This window comes from Meriones unguiculatus, chromosome 11 (genome assembly GCF_030254825.1).
Source record: "Meriones unguiculatus strain TT.TT164.6M chromosome 11, Bangor_MerUng_6.1, whole genome shotgun sequence".
NCBI lineage: Eukaryota > Metazoa > Chordata > Mammalia > Rodentia > Muridae > Meriones > Meriones unguiculatus.
In genome coordinates this window covers 17306905-17321608 of record NC_083359.1, presented here as the reverse complement: position 1 = coordinate 17321608, position 14704 = coordinate 17306905, and the positions used below count along the sequence as shown (strand labels likewise).

The window sequence follows — 14704 nt, the reverse complement described above, 5'->3', positions numbered from 1 at the left end:
CAATGACATAACTCCAAACTCGTGGGACAGGCAAGGTGAGGATCACTAGCAATATGCTACGCAGATGGTCGAGCTCCGCTTCCCGAACTGTGCATCTTTCTCCGGTTCATATTGCGCAAGGAGCCAAAGGCTGCCTGGCCGGACGCACTGGTCCAGCCCAGGGTTCCCGCCCTGGCTCCGACTTAGAGCATCAGGTGGAACCCATGGCACAAGCAGAAGAGACTGAGGGGCCCTCTCCAGCACTTGCAGAACGTGAACCCGCCAGCTGGTGGTCCCAGGGCATTCGCAGCTTCCAGCAGGGACGGTCAGCTTGAAGGCCGAACCCCCAGGGCGCACGTAGCACCCCTCTGCCTTGTGCACCAATGCAGCTTCCTAGGGACACGCAGCAGGCCTCGGGAAGAGCCCCGGGTCCCCCAGACGTGGCAGTCCTGGTCCCCCCCAACACCTTGCAGACTACAAGTCCCAGCAGCACCCGCAGCTCGTGCCTCCCGCCAAGCCGCGGAGACCCCCGGTCGGTCCCAGCCGCGGGGAGCGCGCTGCGCTGGGGCCGAGCCGGGTAGGGAGGCCGGTCCCGCGGGCGGGGGCGGGGCCGGCTCCGCGGCTTCTCCCGCCGCCGCCGCCAAGGGGAGTTTCCAGGAAGTGGCCATATTGAATCCATTCAGCCGCAGCCGCCCGGGCGGAGCGCGTCCCGCAGCCGGCTCGTCCCCGCCGCGGCCCCGGCGCTCCCCGCAGCCCGCCCGCCCGGTGCGCAGCTCGCCATGGCGGCCACCGACCTGGAACGCATCTCGGTGAGGCCCGCGTCGCGCCGGGGCGCGGGAGGGGGCGCGAGGCGGGCTGTCAGCACCGCACGGCGGGGTCTCGAACCCGGGGACTCCGGAGCCAACCCCGGGAGGGGGTCTCGGAGTGTCAGGCTTCGCGTGACAGAAGCTCCTTTTGGGGGGAAGAAGCCAAGACCTAGGCGGCTCTGGGCTGGTGTGAAGACAGACTCGTGTCCAGACGGGAGGATCCCGGACGCCCCCAACTCTTCTCTCCCAAGGTGTTCCTGCATCTCTGGGGACTTGCCTTAGTCGTGCAGGTGCTGATAGCTGGGTGCAAAGAGTGAGGGTGGAGCGCCAGGGATCCAGGGATTTTTCATCCCCAGCACACACACTCCCGAAGGAGCTCAGGGGAGTTGCAGACTTTGGTCCGGAAGAACCCAGGCCTTGCTGTTCATCCTCTCCACGACTCCCCCTAGCCCCTAGCCTAAACCCTAGGTGCGACTCCAGACAGGTCCAGAGCCTCAGTGGTAGGCTCTGGGTCTGCGGCAGCCATTCCCAGGAGCCGAAGTGATTCCAGATCCAACCCATTGAATGTTTGTTTGGGCCCCAGTCAGGGGTCTGCCTTCCTCCGGGCTGACGTCACTTGGTGGTCCTAACGCGGGTGTCTGTGGACTTGAGCCAGGCCATTGCACGCGGAGGGAGGCCTTTTGGGGGTTGTCTTGCACTCTCTTGGTGTCTAAGGCTGGATTTGGGTGTGTCTGGGAGGCTAGGCTGTGACAGTGAAGGAAGCTGTGTCCTCTTGCCAGCATGAGAGGCCCTGGTCGGCTGGAAGGGGAGGAGGGGAAGGGAGGGAGGAGGTGGAGGAGGGCTTAGGGCTGTTGGGAGGGAGAATTCTGAATGTGTGGCCGATAACGAATTGGTTCTGGGGCTAAATAAAGGAGCCAGGACTTATGTAATTATGCTATAAATACTGTCATCTGAATTTATATATGCAAATTTCTTCTTTAATCTGAAAATACATTTGTTGGTCTTTGGGAATATGCATACCAAAGCTGGGGTTCTTGGTTTCGTAATGTGTAGACTGGTGTGTTCTGTGCTCCTTGGGCAGGGGGCCTGTGCGTCTGTTAAGTAAGTTTGACAACGTGGGGAGCAGATGCGGAGGCTAGGCCAAACTGAGATCCACTTCACTCCCGTGGCTGTAAATGGAATTTATGTACTGCAGGAAAACAGCCGAGTCCTTATAAACCTGCCGAGTCCATGAAGACCAAAAGATGTGTGTGTGTCTGTGTGCGGCATTTTCGGTGCTTAGCTGACCAGAAGGTTATGTCTGGGTTTGTTTTGAGGTCAGATGCTTGTCTAACTGTTGATCTTGCCCAGATGAGAGTGTGTGTAGAGCAATTGGCATTAGTGGCCTGAGAGGATTCTTGGAGAGGCCACTTGTTGCTCACGGGACCTCTGGCAAGCTCCTCTTTAACCCTTAGCGTTCTCGTCTCTACAGTGAGAGGAAAACAGTATCTCCCTCACAGAGTTGTGTGGATTGAGTGAAGGAATGCAGGTGAGGTACTTGATAAGGACTCAGGGAATACCCAGCCGTGAGTGAGACGGCTGCAGGGAGTGTGTTTGCCTGGTTGCGGCGACTTCCATCCTGCTGTGGCCAGAGACATCCTCAGAGGGTCAGCTGAGCGCCTACACTGTGCAGCTGTGGCTGGCTTGGCAGGACCTTGCCTCTGTTCGCTTTTGGACCGTTTCTGTGGGAAGTCTTCATATTATCCCCATAGTGGGTCAAAGCACAGGGAGGGGACAGCCTGGAGCAGCTGGAATGCCGGCATCCTGGGGCCTTGCTTAGTATGATGGCTACATTAGAGGGATGGATGCCTGCCCCCGCCCTCTGTACTCTGGGCCATCAGCCTCCTGGGAGGACTTGGATGGGATTGAATTTGGGTGGAGATATTGGGTGGAGTTTGGCTGGAATTTAGAAGTCTGGTCTCTTTCTTCCCTTCCTTGTCATCCTGGGAAGGTAATCTCCTCCTTTATCTTGTGCATAACCACACTCATTCCTTAGAGAGTTTCTTAAAGGTTAACTGTAGTCTTTGGCTTATGGGAGCCATGCTGGATGGATATTTTGCCAGCTGCAAGGTTTGGTGGCACTGTGGCAGGTATCCACTGTCCCTCTGGTTTGTGCAAAGGTGGACAGACTAGCTCCTGAGGACCTGAAAACTGTCTTAATCTGGAGCCTACAAAGTCACACAGAAGGGATCTGGCTGTAGCTCAGGGTGGACGGCTTACTTATGTAGGAAGCTCAGTTCAGTCCCTTGTGCTGCCTGGAAGAAAAAATGAACACACAGTGAGTACTTTGAGGTGGAGATGTGTTGGCATCTTTTTTGTTTTTGAGTCAGGGTATCTCTACACAGTCCTGGATGTTCTGGATCCCACTATGCAGACCAGGCCAGCCTTGAACTCACAGAGATCTTCCAGCTTCTGTCTCCCGAGTGCTGGGACTGAAGATATGCACCACCATGCCTGGTGGTGTGTTGGCATCTTGACCAACTCTTTCCAGCATGATGTATGCACCATAGGCCCATCTTAATTGTGTTTTATTTACGTGTTGTATATATGTTGTCTGAGTATGTACGTATGTGGGTATGCATGTGTGATGGTGTGCGGGGGTGGGGTGGGTGGGGTAGTCAGAGGACAACTTTCTTCCATCATACGGGTCCTGGGAATGGAATTTAGTCTTGTCAGGTTTGACAGCAGGTGCTCTCACCTACAGCCATCTTGCTGGCCCGATATCTTTGACCCCTGACTGGGTCCTGCTCGGCCTTGGGTCAGCTCAGGGGCTCAGGTTGCTGGCTGCTGTCTATGTATGTGGGGACAGCCCCCAACAGGTTCTGTCGTTTCTTGCCTTCCTTGGGCTGTCAGACTCTTTCCATACTCTTAGGGCCCCTCTCTTGTTTCCTGAGTCTCTGATTCTGAGGCTCACTCTCCTCCTACCCTGACTAGATCCTGTGATCCTTTGTCTTGTCTGCATCTAATGGAGCAAGGTTCAGACTGCTAGCCGAGGGACCTGGTGGGTCCTGGGCAAAGTGAAGATTTGCGGGGGAGCGGGAAGAAACGTGAAGCTGCCTCATACTTGGCATCTTCCCCAGCCAGTCACCCTCCCCCCCCATCTCTGCTTTATCCCCGGCACCATCTGTTACATCCGTTGTCGCCCCTGTAATCTTGACACTTCCCCAACAAGCATGCTATCCAAGGAGTGCCTATTTTGTCCTGAAGCTTGAGATGTGGGAGGCAGCCTTCTCACCCATGTGTGGCTCAAGGCGCCTGTCTCCTGGGATCTCCCTATCTTGTGAAAATGACCAGGAACCTTGCCGGGCCTTTCTGGACAGAAACATAGCTGAGTAAGAGATGTCTGTGTAGCTCCCAGCGGGAGGTCACCAGCCTTGAGGGGTCACATGTGAATGCCCCAGGCAAAGCCATAGCTCTACTCTACCTAGGAGGTAGGGGTGCCCTTTCCTTCCTTCCTTTCCTACCTAACACGCTAGGGGACCAACCTTACTGGGACTTTATGGAATGGATCAGAGCTGTGAGTCTGGCGAGAAGGTGTTGATGGACCAAGAGAGCATCCAACTATGGACTGCTTGAGGCAAGAAGAGACTGACCACTGTCGAGGAGGATCAGAGGAGGCGGAGAACTCAGGGCTTGTCCGAAGTTTGGATGGCAGGGAGGGCAATAGATGTTTTGGGCTCATCGTCTTTTTGACGTCAGCAGGCTGAGGTTGGGTGAGGAAGCAGATTTTGGTTGCTGGCCAGTCAAAGATGGGCCCGATACCCAGATGCTAGTTTCCACCTGAGGGCCCCTTGAGGAGATTGACTTTTGAGCCCTAGGCTGTGTTTGGGATAATAACTATCCCAATGTCTTTATGGCTGAAGCCCAGCTTCCTTGGGGCCATTGGCCAGCTGCGGGATGACTGGGCACAGAAGCAAGGACCGGCTGGCCTCCAGCTGTCTCTCCGGGCCTCTTCAGCTTCCTGTTTCTGTGTCGCCTTTAGGGTTTCGGGACCCTCAGCCACCTCCTACAATGCACTCGCTTTGTGGTCAGCCAGATGTGGAACTGGCTAGGCAGGAGGGAGACACATGTGCTTGGGGAAAGGGATGTCTCCAAGAGTCAGAACGCCCTACCGGGAGCTGGGATGTTCTCTATTAGCTTCTGTAGGAGTTGTGTGCGTCCTCAGGGCTCATGTGAGGAAGCCTGGCTGGGAAGAGGCAGCAGGGGACGGGGCAAGGGGCTTCTTGGCAATAGCTACAGTTGCCCTGTTTGCTTTGGGGCAGATTAGATAGTCTTAGGACCAGTGGCTCCCAGGCACATAGAGGGACAGACCAGAGGAAGTGGGAGTCCATCTCTGATCATGCTCTCTGGCTGTTCTATGAGGGGCCTTCTGGGTATGGGCCACTGGGGACCTGGGCATTGGGAGGGAGGGGCGGCCTGTGGGATGGACCCAGAATTCTCCTCGGGGACAGAGAAGCTCCTTTGTCTGCCTCTGGGGTGAATGGCCATCAGAGATGCATAGCTGTAGCCACCTCTGGCGACCGAGGCTGGTGCTAGGGCAACCCTCTAGACCTAACCAGCACCCCCCCCCATCCTGTGGTGGTAAACAAGGCAAGGAAACGTTGGAACCCACAGTCCCCCTTCCAAGGCTGGTGTTTCATTCACAAGGAAAGGATGCCTCCTTCTTTCAATGAGGTTGGACCATTTGCGGCTTTCCCCATTTGCAGACAGTGGTGGCTGCCCCAGTCAGCCCCTAGCCAGGCCGTGCTGCTGTGCAGGGCGCTCCACATGTGCAGCGGCAGGATGGAACATTTCCTCTTCCTCCAGCAACACACCAAAGCCTAAGACCGTGTCTGTGTCCCAGGCCTTGTGGGTGGTGGGGACAGGCATGGGCCCAGGGTCTGTGCTTTTTCTTTTTTTTCCCCTTGGAAACCTGATTTTGGTAGAAGTGCGAATCAAACCATCCCTGGTTGATGAGCTACAGTCTGGCGGTCGGAAAAAGGAGAGAGTGTCCTGGGCAGAGAAGCAAAGGGCCAAGTCCTGGGGCTCAGGGATAACCTGGCCTTCCTACAGGAGCTTGGTAATGACTAGCCCAGTGAGAGCGACTGATGGCCCAGCAGCCCTCCTCACCGTGGTGGCACTATGAAGGTTGACCTGGTCTTCCTCCCAGGTGTTCCTACTGCAATGACAGACACTTTGCAGCTCAGCTGTCCTCCGGATTGAGGGCAGGTGTGTCTTACTTCTGTTCTCCTTAGGTCCAGGATAACAGCATCTCCATCTTTGCCCTCCTACATACAGCCTTTTAGTTATTTCCCGTAACCTCTGACCTGGGTTTAGAAGCTTGCTTGGAATCCTGGGACCAGAGCTTCAGCCTTTCCTGGGAAAATTCCTAGGATTCCTCTTGGGCTCAAGGACAGTTGTGTTTAACACCACAGTTCTGGCCTGCAGGCCTCTGCTCTGGCTATTTTTAAGGCCCAGGCTGCTCGGAAGTAGCTAAAGCTGCTTTGTGCCAGGAGCATGAGTGGAGAAGGCTCCCCGTGGTACAGTGGTTCCTGGGTCCACTGCTCAGAGCGGTCTTCCCAGGGCCTCATGTTCTCCTGGAGAGTGGGCTTCCTGTCTAACTGGCAGGGTAACCATGGATGCCTTGAGATGAACAAGAAGATAAAGCCTTCTGAATTTTAAGCCCTAAGATAGTCTAGGAGGCCAGTGGATGCTAGGCACGGGAGACAGGGACAGATGTGTTTAGAGACCAAGGTACTAGGGACGTGTGGAAAGCCTGGCATTAGGGAGCTGCTCTGCATCCAGGATTCAGGAACCACATTTCTTAGATTGTGTGTCTGATTTCTGCACCGCCCCACCTTCCCCCAACAACCAGCTTGTTTGGGGTTCCTTAATCATCCACAGCTTCGCCAATCTCAGCAGATTTCCAGTCTCTGAGGATAGTCTGTTTTTGTGGGTAGGGGCAAGTTTTGAGACCTGATTTCTCCCCAGATGGCACCTCAATTCTTGGTAAAATGGGCAGTTTGTCGTGTCCATCAGTTAGGGTTCAGACAGAGCAGTTCCGGACCGGGAGCGGGATGTCCCAGTTACCCAGTGGGCTGTGTAATAAACGAGGCCCTCTGCTTTGTTCGCATGGCCAGGCGTGCAGGATTGCACTTCTTAGTTGGGTTTTCTCTGATGTGCCAAAGAAAGGGTGACGTAGAAACCCAGGGGCTTGGCTCAGGATCCAGGAGCATGTTAGTGATTAAAGAGGGGATATTGGCCCATCGAGTTTTTTATTGTGTGTACATCTCCAAGCTGCCACCCCTTTCTGTGCCCAGAGGATCTTCATGTTGAAAGCGCCTAATGAGCACCCTAGGTTGCTGGATATGAAAAGGGCAGGAGTCAGCAAGGTCTACCCCTGTCTAGGGCCTGCTAGCCTAAAGGCTCATCCTCATGGAATAATCTTCCATGTCTCCATGTCCCCAGAATAGCGTGGACTCATCATCTCCCCAGATCTTCCTACCAGACTGGCTCGCACAGTAATATCTTTGGTCTAGATCTGTTCTCGAACATGCCTGAACACCGTGTTGGGCCCAGCATTCTCCTCCTCTTCTTCTTCTTCTACTTCTTCTACTCCTTCTTCTTCTTCTTCTTCTTCTTCTTCTTCTTCTTCTTCTTCTTCTTCTTCTTCTTCTTCTTCTTCTCTTTTGCTTATTATTTTCTTCCTTTTTACATCTCTCTTTCTTGAGACAGGAAAAAGAACAGCCCAGGCTGTCCTAAGGATGGCCTTGAATTCCTGATCCTCCTGTTTTAATGTCGTACATCTTTTCTTTCCTTTCCACTTTGTTTTGTTTGGGGGAGGAACTAAGGCTAGAAATTGGGGCCTTTCAGATGGCATGTTCTGTGTCACCATTGCTGCCTTGTTTGTGGTGTTTTGGTTTTGGTTTAGTTGTTTTGTTGTTGTTGTTATGAGACACGGTTTTTCTGTGTAGCCTTGGCTGTTCTTTGTAGTCTAGGCTTGCCTCAAACTCAGAGGCCCCTGCCTCCCCGAGTGCAGGATTAAAGGTGTGCACCACCAACACATGGCTTGTTTGTGTTTTGAGAGAGGGTCTCTCTGCATAGGTCAGGCTGGGCTTGAACTCCTAATCCTCCTGCTTCAGCCTCCTTAACATTGGAATTGTTTGAAGGTGTTGCCAAGGCCGGCTTGGCTCTCTGGGGGGTGGGGGTGGGGTTCAGATTTGGCAACAGTAGACCTGCATTCTCACCGTTGACAGCAGTCCCAGACCTGTGGCTACCCTGAGTCATGTCTGAGCATGGGCTCTGCCATGTCTACCTCTTTCCGGAAGGATTCTATATTTGACCATATCAGCTGCTGTCTTTGAACCAGAGTAATGTGGCCAGAGTGTACATCTCCCAGTCACGTCATCCCTACGCAGATCCTGAGCAGCATGGCCTTCTGGAAATGACTTGTGTCACAGTGCCCCAGTGGTCTCACCTGTACAGTGGAAACTGCACTCTAACCTCATGGGCCTGCTGTGTGGAGTAAGATGGAAGCCGTATATTTTAGAACTCAGTAGTTGTAGCTGTGACTGTGGGGGTCCTCAGCATTGCTCTATCAGTCCTCTTTGGCCATTTACAGTGCCTCTCTGGCCTCTGTAGCACTTGAGTTTAGAACAAGCCTGGAGTCGAGGCTGTAGCGCCCTCCTCTCCTCACAGCTGGCTGTCCCGGTGCCCGCCGCACAGCAGATGTGTCCAGCAATGACTGACTGTGATGGATTGGGAGCTTTCCGAGAGTGGCGGAAGCAGAGCGCTTTGGCTAAGGGCTTGTTCTGCTTTCCATCCCTGCTGGGCCGGGCTTTGGTTAGTGCCACACAGGATGGGACACAATGACTGTAGCTCTGTTGGTTTGGGTCACACACAGTGGCTCATAGCAAGTGGCTGGTGACCTCCATTTTGCCTCCGAGGCTATAAACTCCTTGGAGGCTATAAAGCCCCTTCTTGGAGTTTCCAGGGGGTCCCCACTCTGTCCTGACCCTGTGCCTTGTTCTATGGAGAATAGCAGTCAAGGCACCCTCAACCACAGCGCTAAGCTAAGGTTCTACTCAGCTGGAGATAGAGCCCGGACACAGAGAGAGGGATCCAGAGGTAGGCCAGACAGGGCCCCCTAACTGCTCTGGCATTTTCTTGGCTTTAGTTTTAGACTGGCTCCCCCAGATGATCATAAAGGCTCCCCCTGAGCCACTTGCTTTGGCATCATGCTGACTGGCTACCGCCAAATGTCAGAGCTGGTACCCAGTGGGAGACCTGATGTTCTGGCTGAGTCCCGGTCGCTGCATCATGTAGGGGACCCCTTGGGCATTACTACTTGTTCCTCTGCTATGACTGCTCAGGCCAGCGAACGTCAGAGGGGACAGTGAGACTGCGCAGTAAGTAGGACATTTTGGGTCATGAGTTATTGATGCCAAATGTGTGATCAGGAAGGCCGGCCTTAGCGAGAGCCGTCCCTCAGTGAAGCCGGAAGGTCACATCAGTCTCCCGAGGACAGGGAAGGACACTAGCTCTGTCAAGACAGTAGCTGTTTCTCTCTGTGAGTGTACTAAAGCTGACACCCCACTCTGGTCCTTGATTGGCCTGCGTAGACGCAGTGCAGCCTGGGCAATAACTTGGGGGTGATGACCTCCCCGCCCTCCACACAATTCCACAGAGAGATCTGTGTTGTGTGAGGGAAGGGCAGGCAGGGCTGCTAAGCCTTGGTAGGTGGGCTTGTGTGGTCCTCAGTGTGAGACCTAGGCCTGCTCTCTCTCTCTTTTTCCTTTCTTCCTTCCTTCCTTTCTTTCCAAGTTCTCTGCTATAGTGTGTGTGTGTGTGTGTGTGTGTGTGTGTGTGTGTGTGTGTGTGTGTTTTCCACACGGCTGACTCGGTCACTTTTGGGGGCAGACTACAGGATGTTGGATTGCCTCCTGATGTGTCACCCTTGAAAGGAGAGCACGAATAGCTACGCAGCCTTCTCGGCAAGCGCAGCATGCCTTCAATTTGGGAGATTTTTCAGTCTCACCTAAAAATAAGCTCCAGACTATTCTGTCCTGCGTCTGATCCTCAGGCTGCCACAAGCAGGAAGGAAGACTGAATAACGGAGTCCTGTGTAAGGTGTGCAGGCGACACCTCCGGCGTGGCAGCAGCTGAAGATGGTGTTCATGAATCTAAAAATGAGCGGTGATGTTACAGCAGGCAAGGGCGGCAAGCGTAGGGAGTGTGGCTTCCCCAGCCTGTGTCGACCTTTCTGAAGTGGGGAGAAGTAGAGAACCAGGAAGCATAAAACGTTAAGGATCGGTGCCAGGACACAGGACCACTGTCCGGGACAGCCTGCTGTGTTGTGTAGGGGCCAGCTAGGGACAGGTGCCAGCAAGAAGGCAGAGAGTCCTGGGAGCCCAGTTCAGAGAAGCTGCTGAGCTTAAAAGGGGGATTTTGGGGCTGAGAGAGATGGCTCAGTGGGTAGAGGCACTTGCTGTCAGGGCTGCCGACCTAAATTCAATCCCTGGAATCCACACGGTGGAGGGAGAGAACCGACAGGCTGCCCTCTTACCTCTGCAGGAGCTTTGTGCGTGTGTGAGCCCCACTCCTACCCCTACAAACAAATAAATCAACAGTAAACAAACAAACAATAAGTGTGAGAGAAGGGGGAATGCAGGCATGGCTCAGTAGGCCGTATGCTCACCTAGCATGCACAAAGCCCCGGACTTGATCTCCAGTACTGCGTAAAACTAGGTACGGCAGCAAGTGTGATTCTAGCACTGGGGAGATGGAGACGGGAGAATTAGAAGTTCAAAGTCATTCTTGGCACAGCAAGTTCAATACCAGCTTGGACCTGTCTCGAAACAAAACAACCCCTCCCCCCCCCACAGAAGTTTAGAAGTAACCAGTGGGGCTGGAATCGAGCCTGTTGGGAAGGACTGACTGCCTTGCAGGGGGAGACAGGGGGGAGGCATGGTGTAGCCAAGGCTCTGTGTGATGTGGGCACCTAGGAAAGAAAGCTGCCTGGTGGCCCTTTGTCAGGTCACATATGCAGCCCTAAGGGGACTCGCCCTGAGTGGTTAGAGTGGGGACATGATGCCCTGGGAATGGCGGTAGGTAGGAAGGGTCATTGTGAAAAATAGGTTCTACTAAGAGTCTTTGGAGAAAACAGGGTTAGGGCAAAGCTGGCTTGTTGGAAGCACGTTAAAGGGTCACATAAGATCTAGAATGCTTAGAGACATCCTTAGGGATGGTTTGTACAGCTCTAAGTATCCTAAGGCAGGTTGGGTTTTTGTGCCAGAGGCCAGACTGGCTAGAGGGGGACTGGCCAAAGGCAACAGGGTGTAGCTGCCAAGGGCTGATGCCCAGGTGCCAAGGAGGCTCTTGGGTAGCTGAAGCCACAAGGCCTCCTGTCTATCCACCTGCCCTGCCCCCGCCGACTCTTTTGGCCACTCCACTCCCAGAGAAGCCAGAGAAAATATCCACACAAAGTTGAATCCATCCTTGACTCCCTCTTTGGGCCTGACGGGTTCTCTTAGTGCTGCAGACCAAGTCCGGTGGTCCCTGCGCTCTCAGGGCCTGCTGCCCACATCTCCGCTGAGGTCAGGCCTCCACATTCCCTCCCAGCATCCTCTTTCTAAACAGTCACGGCTTGGGTAGGGTCAGAGATCCCAGAGCCTAAGGTCTCCAGAGGCCACCACGGAGGAGGAAGCAGAGGCCTTCCCTGAGCCCTCACCCTGCATCCGTCCTCAGGAGTCTTGGCTCTGCTAGCAGAGACTCTCTCTGTGTTGGATACTTGAGGAGGGGAAAGCTGCTGTGGAGGATCAGCAGCCCAGCCGGCCCTGACAGGGAGGGCCCTTGATAGACTCAAGTCGGAGGGGCTGGGAAAGAAAGGCCTATGGGGGAGTGGCAGCATTCCCACCTTCTCAGAGCTGGCTGCAGGAATATCCATGCTCCAACCTGGGCCTCCCGGGCTCTTTAAGATCCAGGGGAGGGCTTATCTAACATGCACAAAGCCCTGGGGTCCCCAGCACCACATCTACCCGCCTGGGGTGCACGCCTGTAATTCAGCACACAAGCGGTGGAAGCAGAGATGAGAATGTCGTTTTTGGCTATGCAGCAAATTCAAGGCTATCTTGGACTACACGAGTTCCTGTTTAGCAAAAAGCTCAGGGAGCTGGGTGTGGTGGCACACACTCATCATCTTGCAGACTTTGGAGACCGAAGCAATGGGATAGCAAGTTCAAGGCCAGACTGTCTCAAAAGTGTGTGTGTGGCTGTGGGGCGGGGTTGGGAAGCCAGGGCTCCTTCTGTGGGAGCATGACATGGAATTGGCATCCTGGTGCCTTCGAAGAGTGTCCTGGGCCATGCTGAGAACACGGGCACCAGGGTCAGGGCTGGTCTGATGCACACATATCTTTTCCCAGGGGGCTCACTGTTTTGCTGTGTTTTTCTTGGCAGAACGCAGAGCCCGAGCCCCGGAGCCTGTCCCTGGGCGGCCATGTGGGGTTCGACAGCCTCCCTGACCAGCTGGTCAGCAAGTCGGTCACTCAGGGCTTCAGCTTCAACATCCTCTGTGTGGGTAAGCGGCCTGGCCAGTGGCAGGAGGAGGAGGAGACTTCTCGGAGACAGTGTTCTGCCATACTGGTCATCTGTCTAGCTGGGCTGAGGGCTTCCCATGCTGAGGGAGATATTCGGTTCAGGCTTTGGTCCTGCCTCTGTCAGGGTTAGAGCCAGGATCTGACTCAGATGCCACAAAGAGGAAACAGAAGTGGGCCCATGAAAATGCTGTCTAAAGCACTAAAAATGGGTGTTTATCATAGAGATTCACAGTTATCATAGAGGTTCACAGTTCTCATTTATTTAAAAAATAATAATTTTTTTTTTCAGAGCTGGAGAGATGGCTTAGTAGTTTAGAGCAAGGGCTGCTCCTTTAGAGGACCCAGGTTCAATTCCCGGCACCTACATGGCAGCTCACACCTGTCTGTAACTCCAGTTTCAGGGGATTCATTGCACCCAGCGTGTGCACGCAGGCAAAATACCCATAAGATAAAATAAACAAAACTCAATTAAAAAAAATAAAACAAGCCTTGTGTGGTGGCACACGCCTGTGATCCCAGCACTCAGGGAGGCAGAGGCAGGCTTATCTCTGTGAGTTCGAGACCAGCCTGGTCTAAGAAGCGAGACCAGGAAAGCCACAGCTACACATAGAAACCTTGTCTGGAAAAAACAAACAACCCCCCTCCTCCCACAAATAAATAAATGAAAATGTTTTTTCTCGTGACTGGAGAGATGACCCAGTGGTTAAGAGCACTTGCTGCTCCTCCAAAGGGCTGGACCTCTGCTCCCGGCACCTATGTCAGGTGGCTTACAACTGCTTGTAGCTCAAGTTCCGAGGAACCTGACACCCTCTTTCTGGATTTTGTAGACACAGGCCCATACTCACACACACACATAAATAAAAATGAATCTTAAAACAAAAATCCTCCATCCTACTGTGTGACAGGGATACAGTGGTGGCCCAGACCCTGTCCTGTCTCCAGGTCTCAGGGTAAATCTCAAGTACACCTTGGAACAAACACAACCTGACGGGGTGGAGTAGGTCTCCATGTGTCCATGGCAAGACTGCAAGGCCCTCTGCAGGTGTCCCCTGGGAAGGAGACCACGCCGAGTAAAACTGCCCTAGCTATCAGCTCCCGATGATTTCAGGTCCTGTTCTGTGGACCCATGGCCACATTGGCCTAAGAGGGAGGATGCCCAGGACAGGCTATATGTTTGGTGACTAACTCCCTCTGAAGCCAGCATACAGTGGTATCTCCATCGCCTGGTGCTGCCTTTTCCCCACTCCCTGGGGAAATGTCAGATACCCTGAACAGCCACATCTTACATCAAAGGCTTCCTTTAGGACTCTCCTTCTGAATATTCTTTCTTTCTTTCTCTCTCTCTCTCTCTCTCTCTCTCTCTCTCTCTCTCTTTCTTTCTTTCTTTCTTTCTTTCTTTCTTTCTTTCTTTCTTTCTTTCTTTTACTTTTCCCTTCCTTCTCCCCCTCCTTTTTTTTTAAACACATTTATTCCTTTTGAGGGAACACATGCCAGTGGACGCTCTCTCCTGCTGTGGGTCCCAGGGAACAAACTTGGGTTGCCAGCTTCTTTACCTTCTGAGCCATCTCACAGACCTGGTTTTTTTTGGGGGGGGGGCGGGGGGGGAGGATTCTGGGATGGAACCCCAGGGCCTTATCCATGCCAGGCAAGTACTCTACAACTGAGCAACAACAACCCCGGCCCCCGCATTTCAGAGGCCGTCAAGGACGGGACAATGAGTGATGGAGCAGAAGGCTTTCCTTCTCTCACTCTGGAGCTGAGGGTCTTTGAGTCCCCACCTCACCTCGCTGCCAGCTAGAGAGAACCCTGGGTCTAGTCTTTGATATTGACTTCTCTCCCTGCTGTTGCCACTCACCAGGGGAGACTGGAATTGGCAAGTCCACCCTAATGAATACACTCTTCAACACGACCTTTGAGACCGAGGAAGCCAGCCACCATGAAGAGTGTGTACGCCTGCGGCCTCAGACCTATGACCTCCAAGAGAGTAACGTTCATCTCAAACTGACCATCGTGGATGCTGTGGGCTTTGGGGATCAGATCAATAAGGATGACAGGCAAGAGGCGGGAAGGGCGGCTCCACCTAGCCTCGTCCACCCCACACTGGTTGACCCCTGTCCTAAAGTTTCCCGAGGACTTCCTGCTTTGAACTGCCCCATACATTTAGCCCTAAGGTGACCTAGAAAGGCCCCAGGGGAAGGGCTATAGGAGAAGGGTTCAACCAGCCTCCTATACCAGACAGGGCAAAGCTGTTCCCAGGGGCTAGCCTGGCTTGGGCCCTGGGCTGCCCTTGCTGCAGCCAGGGTCTGC

The 14704-nt window shown here is 53.8% G+C and overlaps 1 protein-coding gene across 1 annotated transcript in view; it reads left to right on the top strand.

Annotated features, from left to right (window-relative positions):
* The first annotated feature begins 347 nt into the window (after positions 1–347).
* The window catches only part of Septin8 (septin 8), a 28273-nt gene continuing 13916 nt past the window's right edge, over positions 348–14704 (top strand). Inside the window, 3 exon segments of the mRNA XM_021637309.2 lie at positions 348–788; positions 12258–12378; positions 14256–14451. Of these exon segments, the coding sequence (XP_021492984.2) occupies positions 363–788; positions 12258–12378; positions 14256–14451 (743 nt within the window). The 5' untranslated portion in view covers positions 348–362.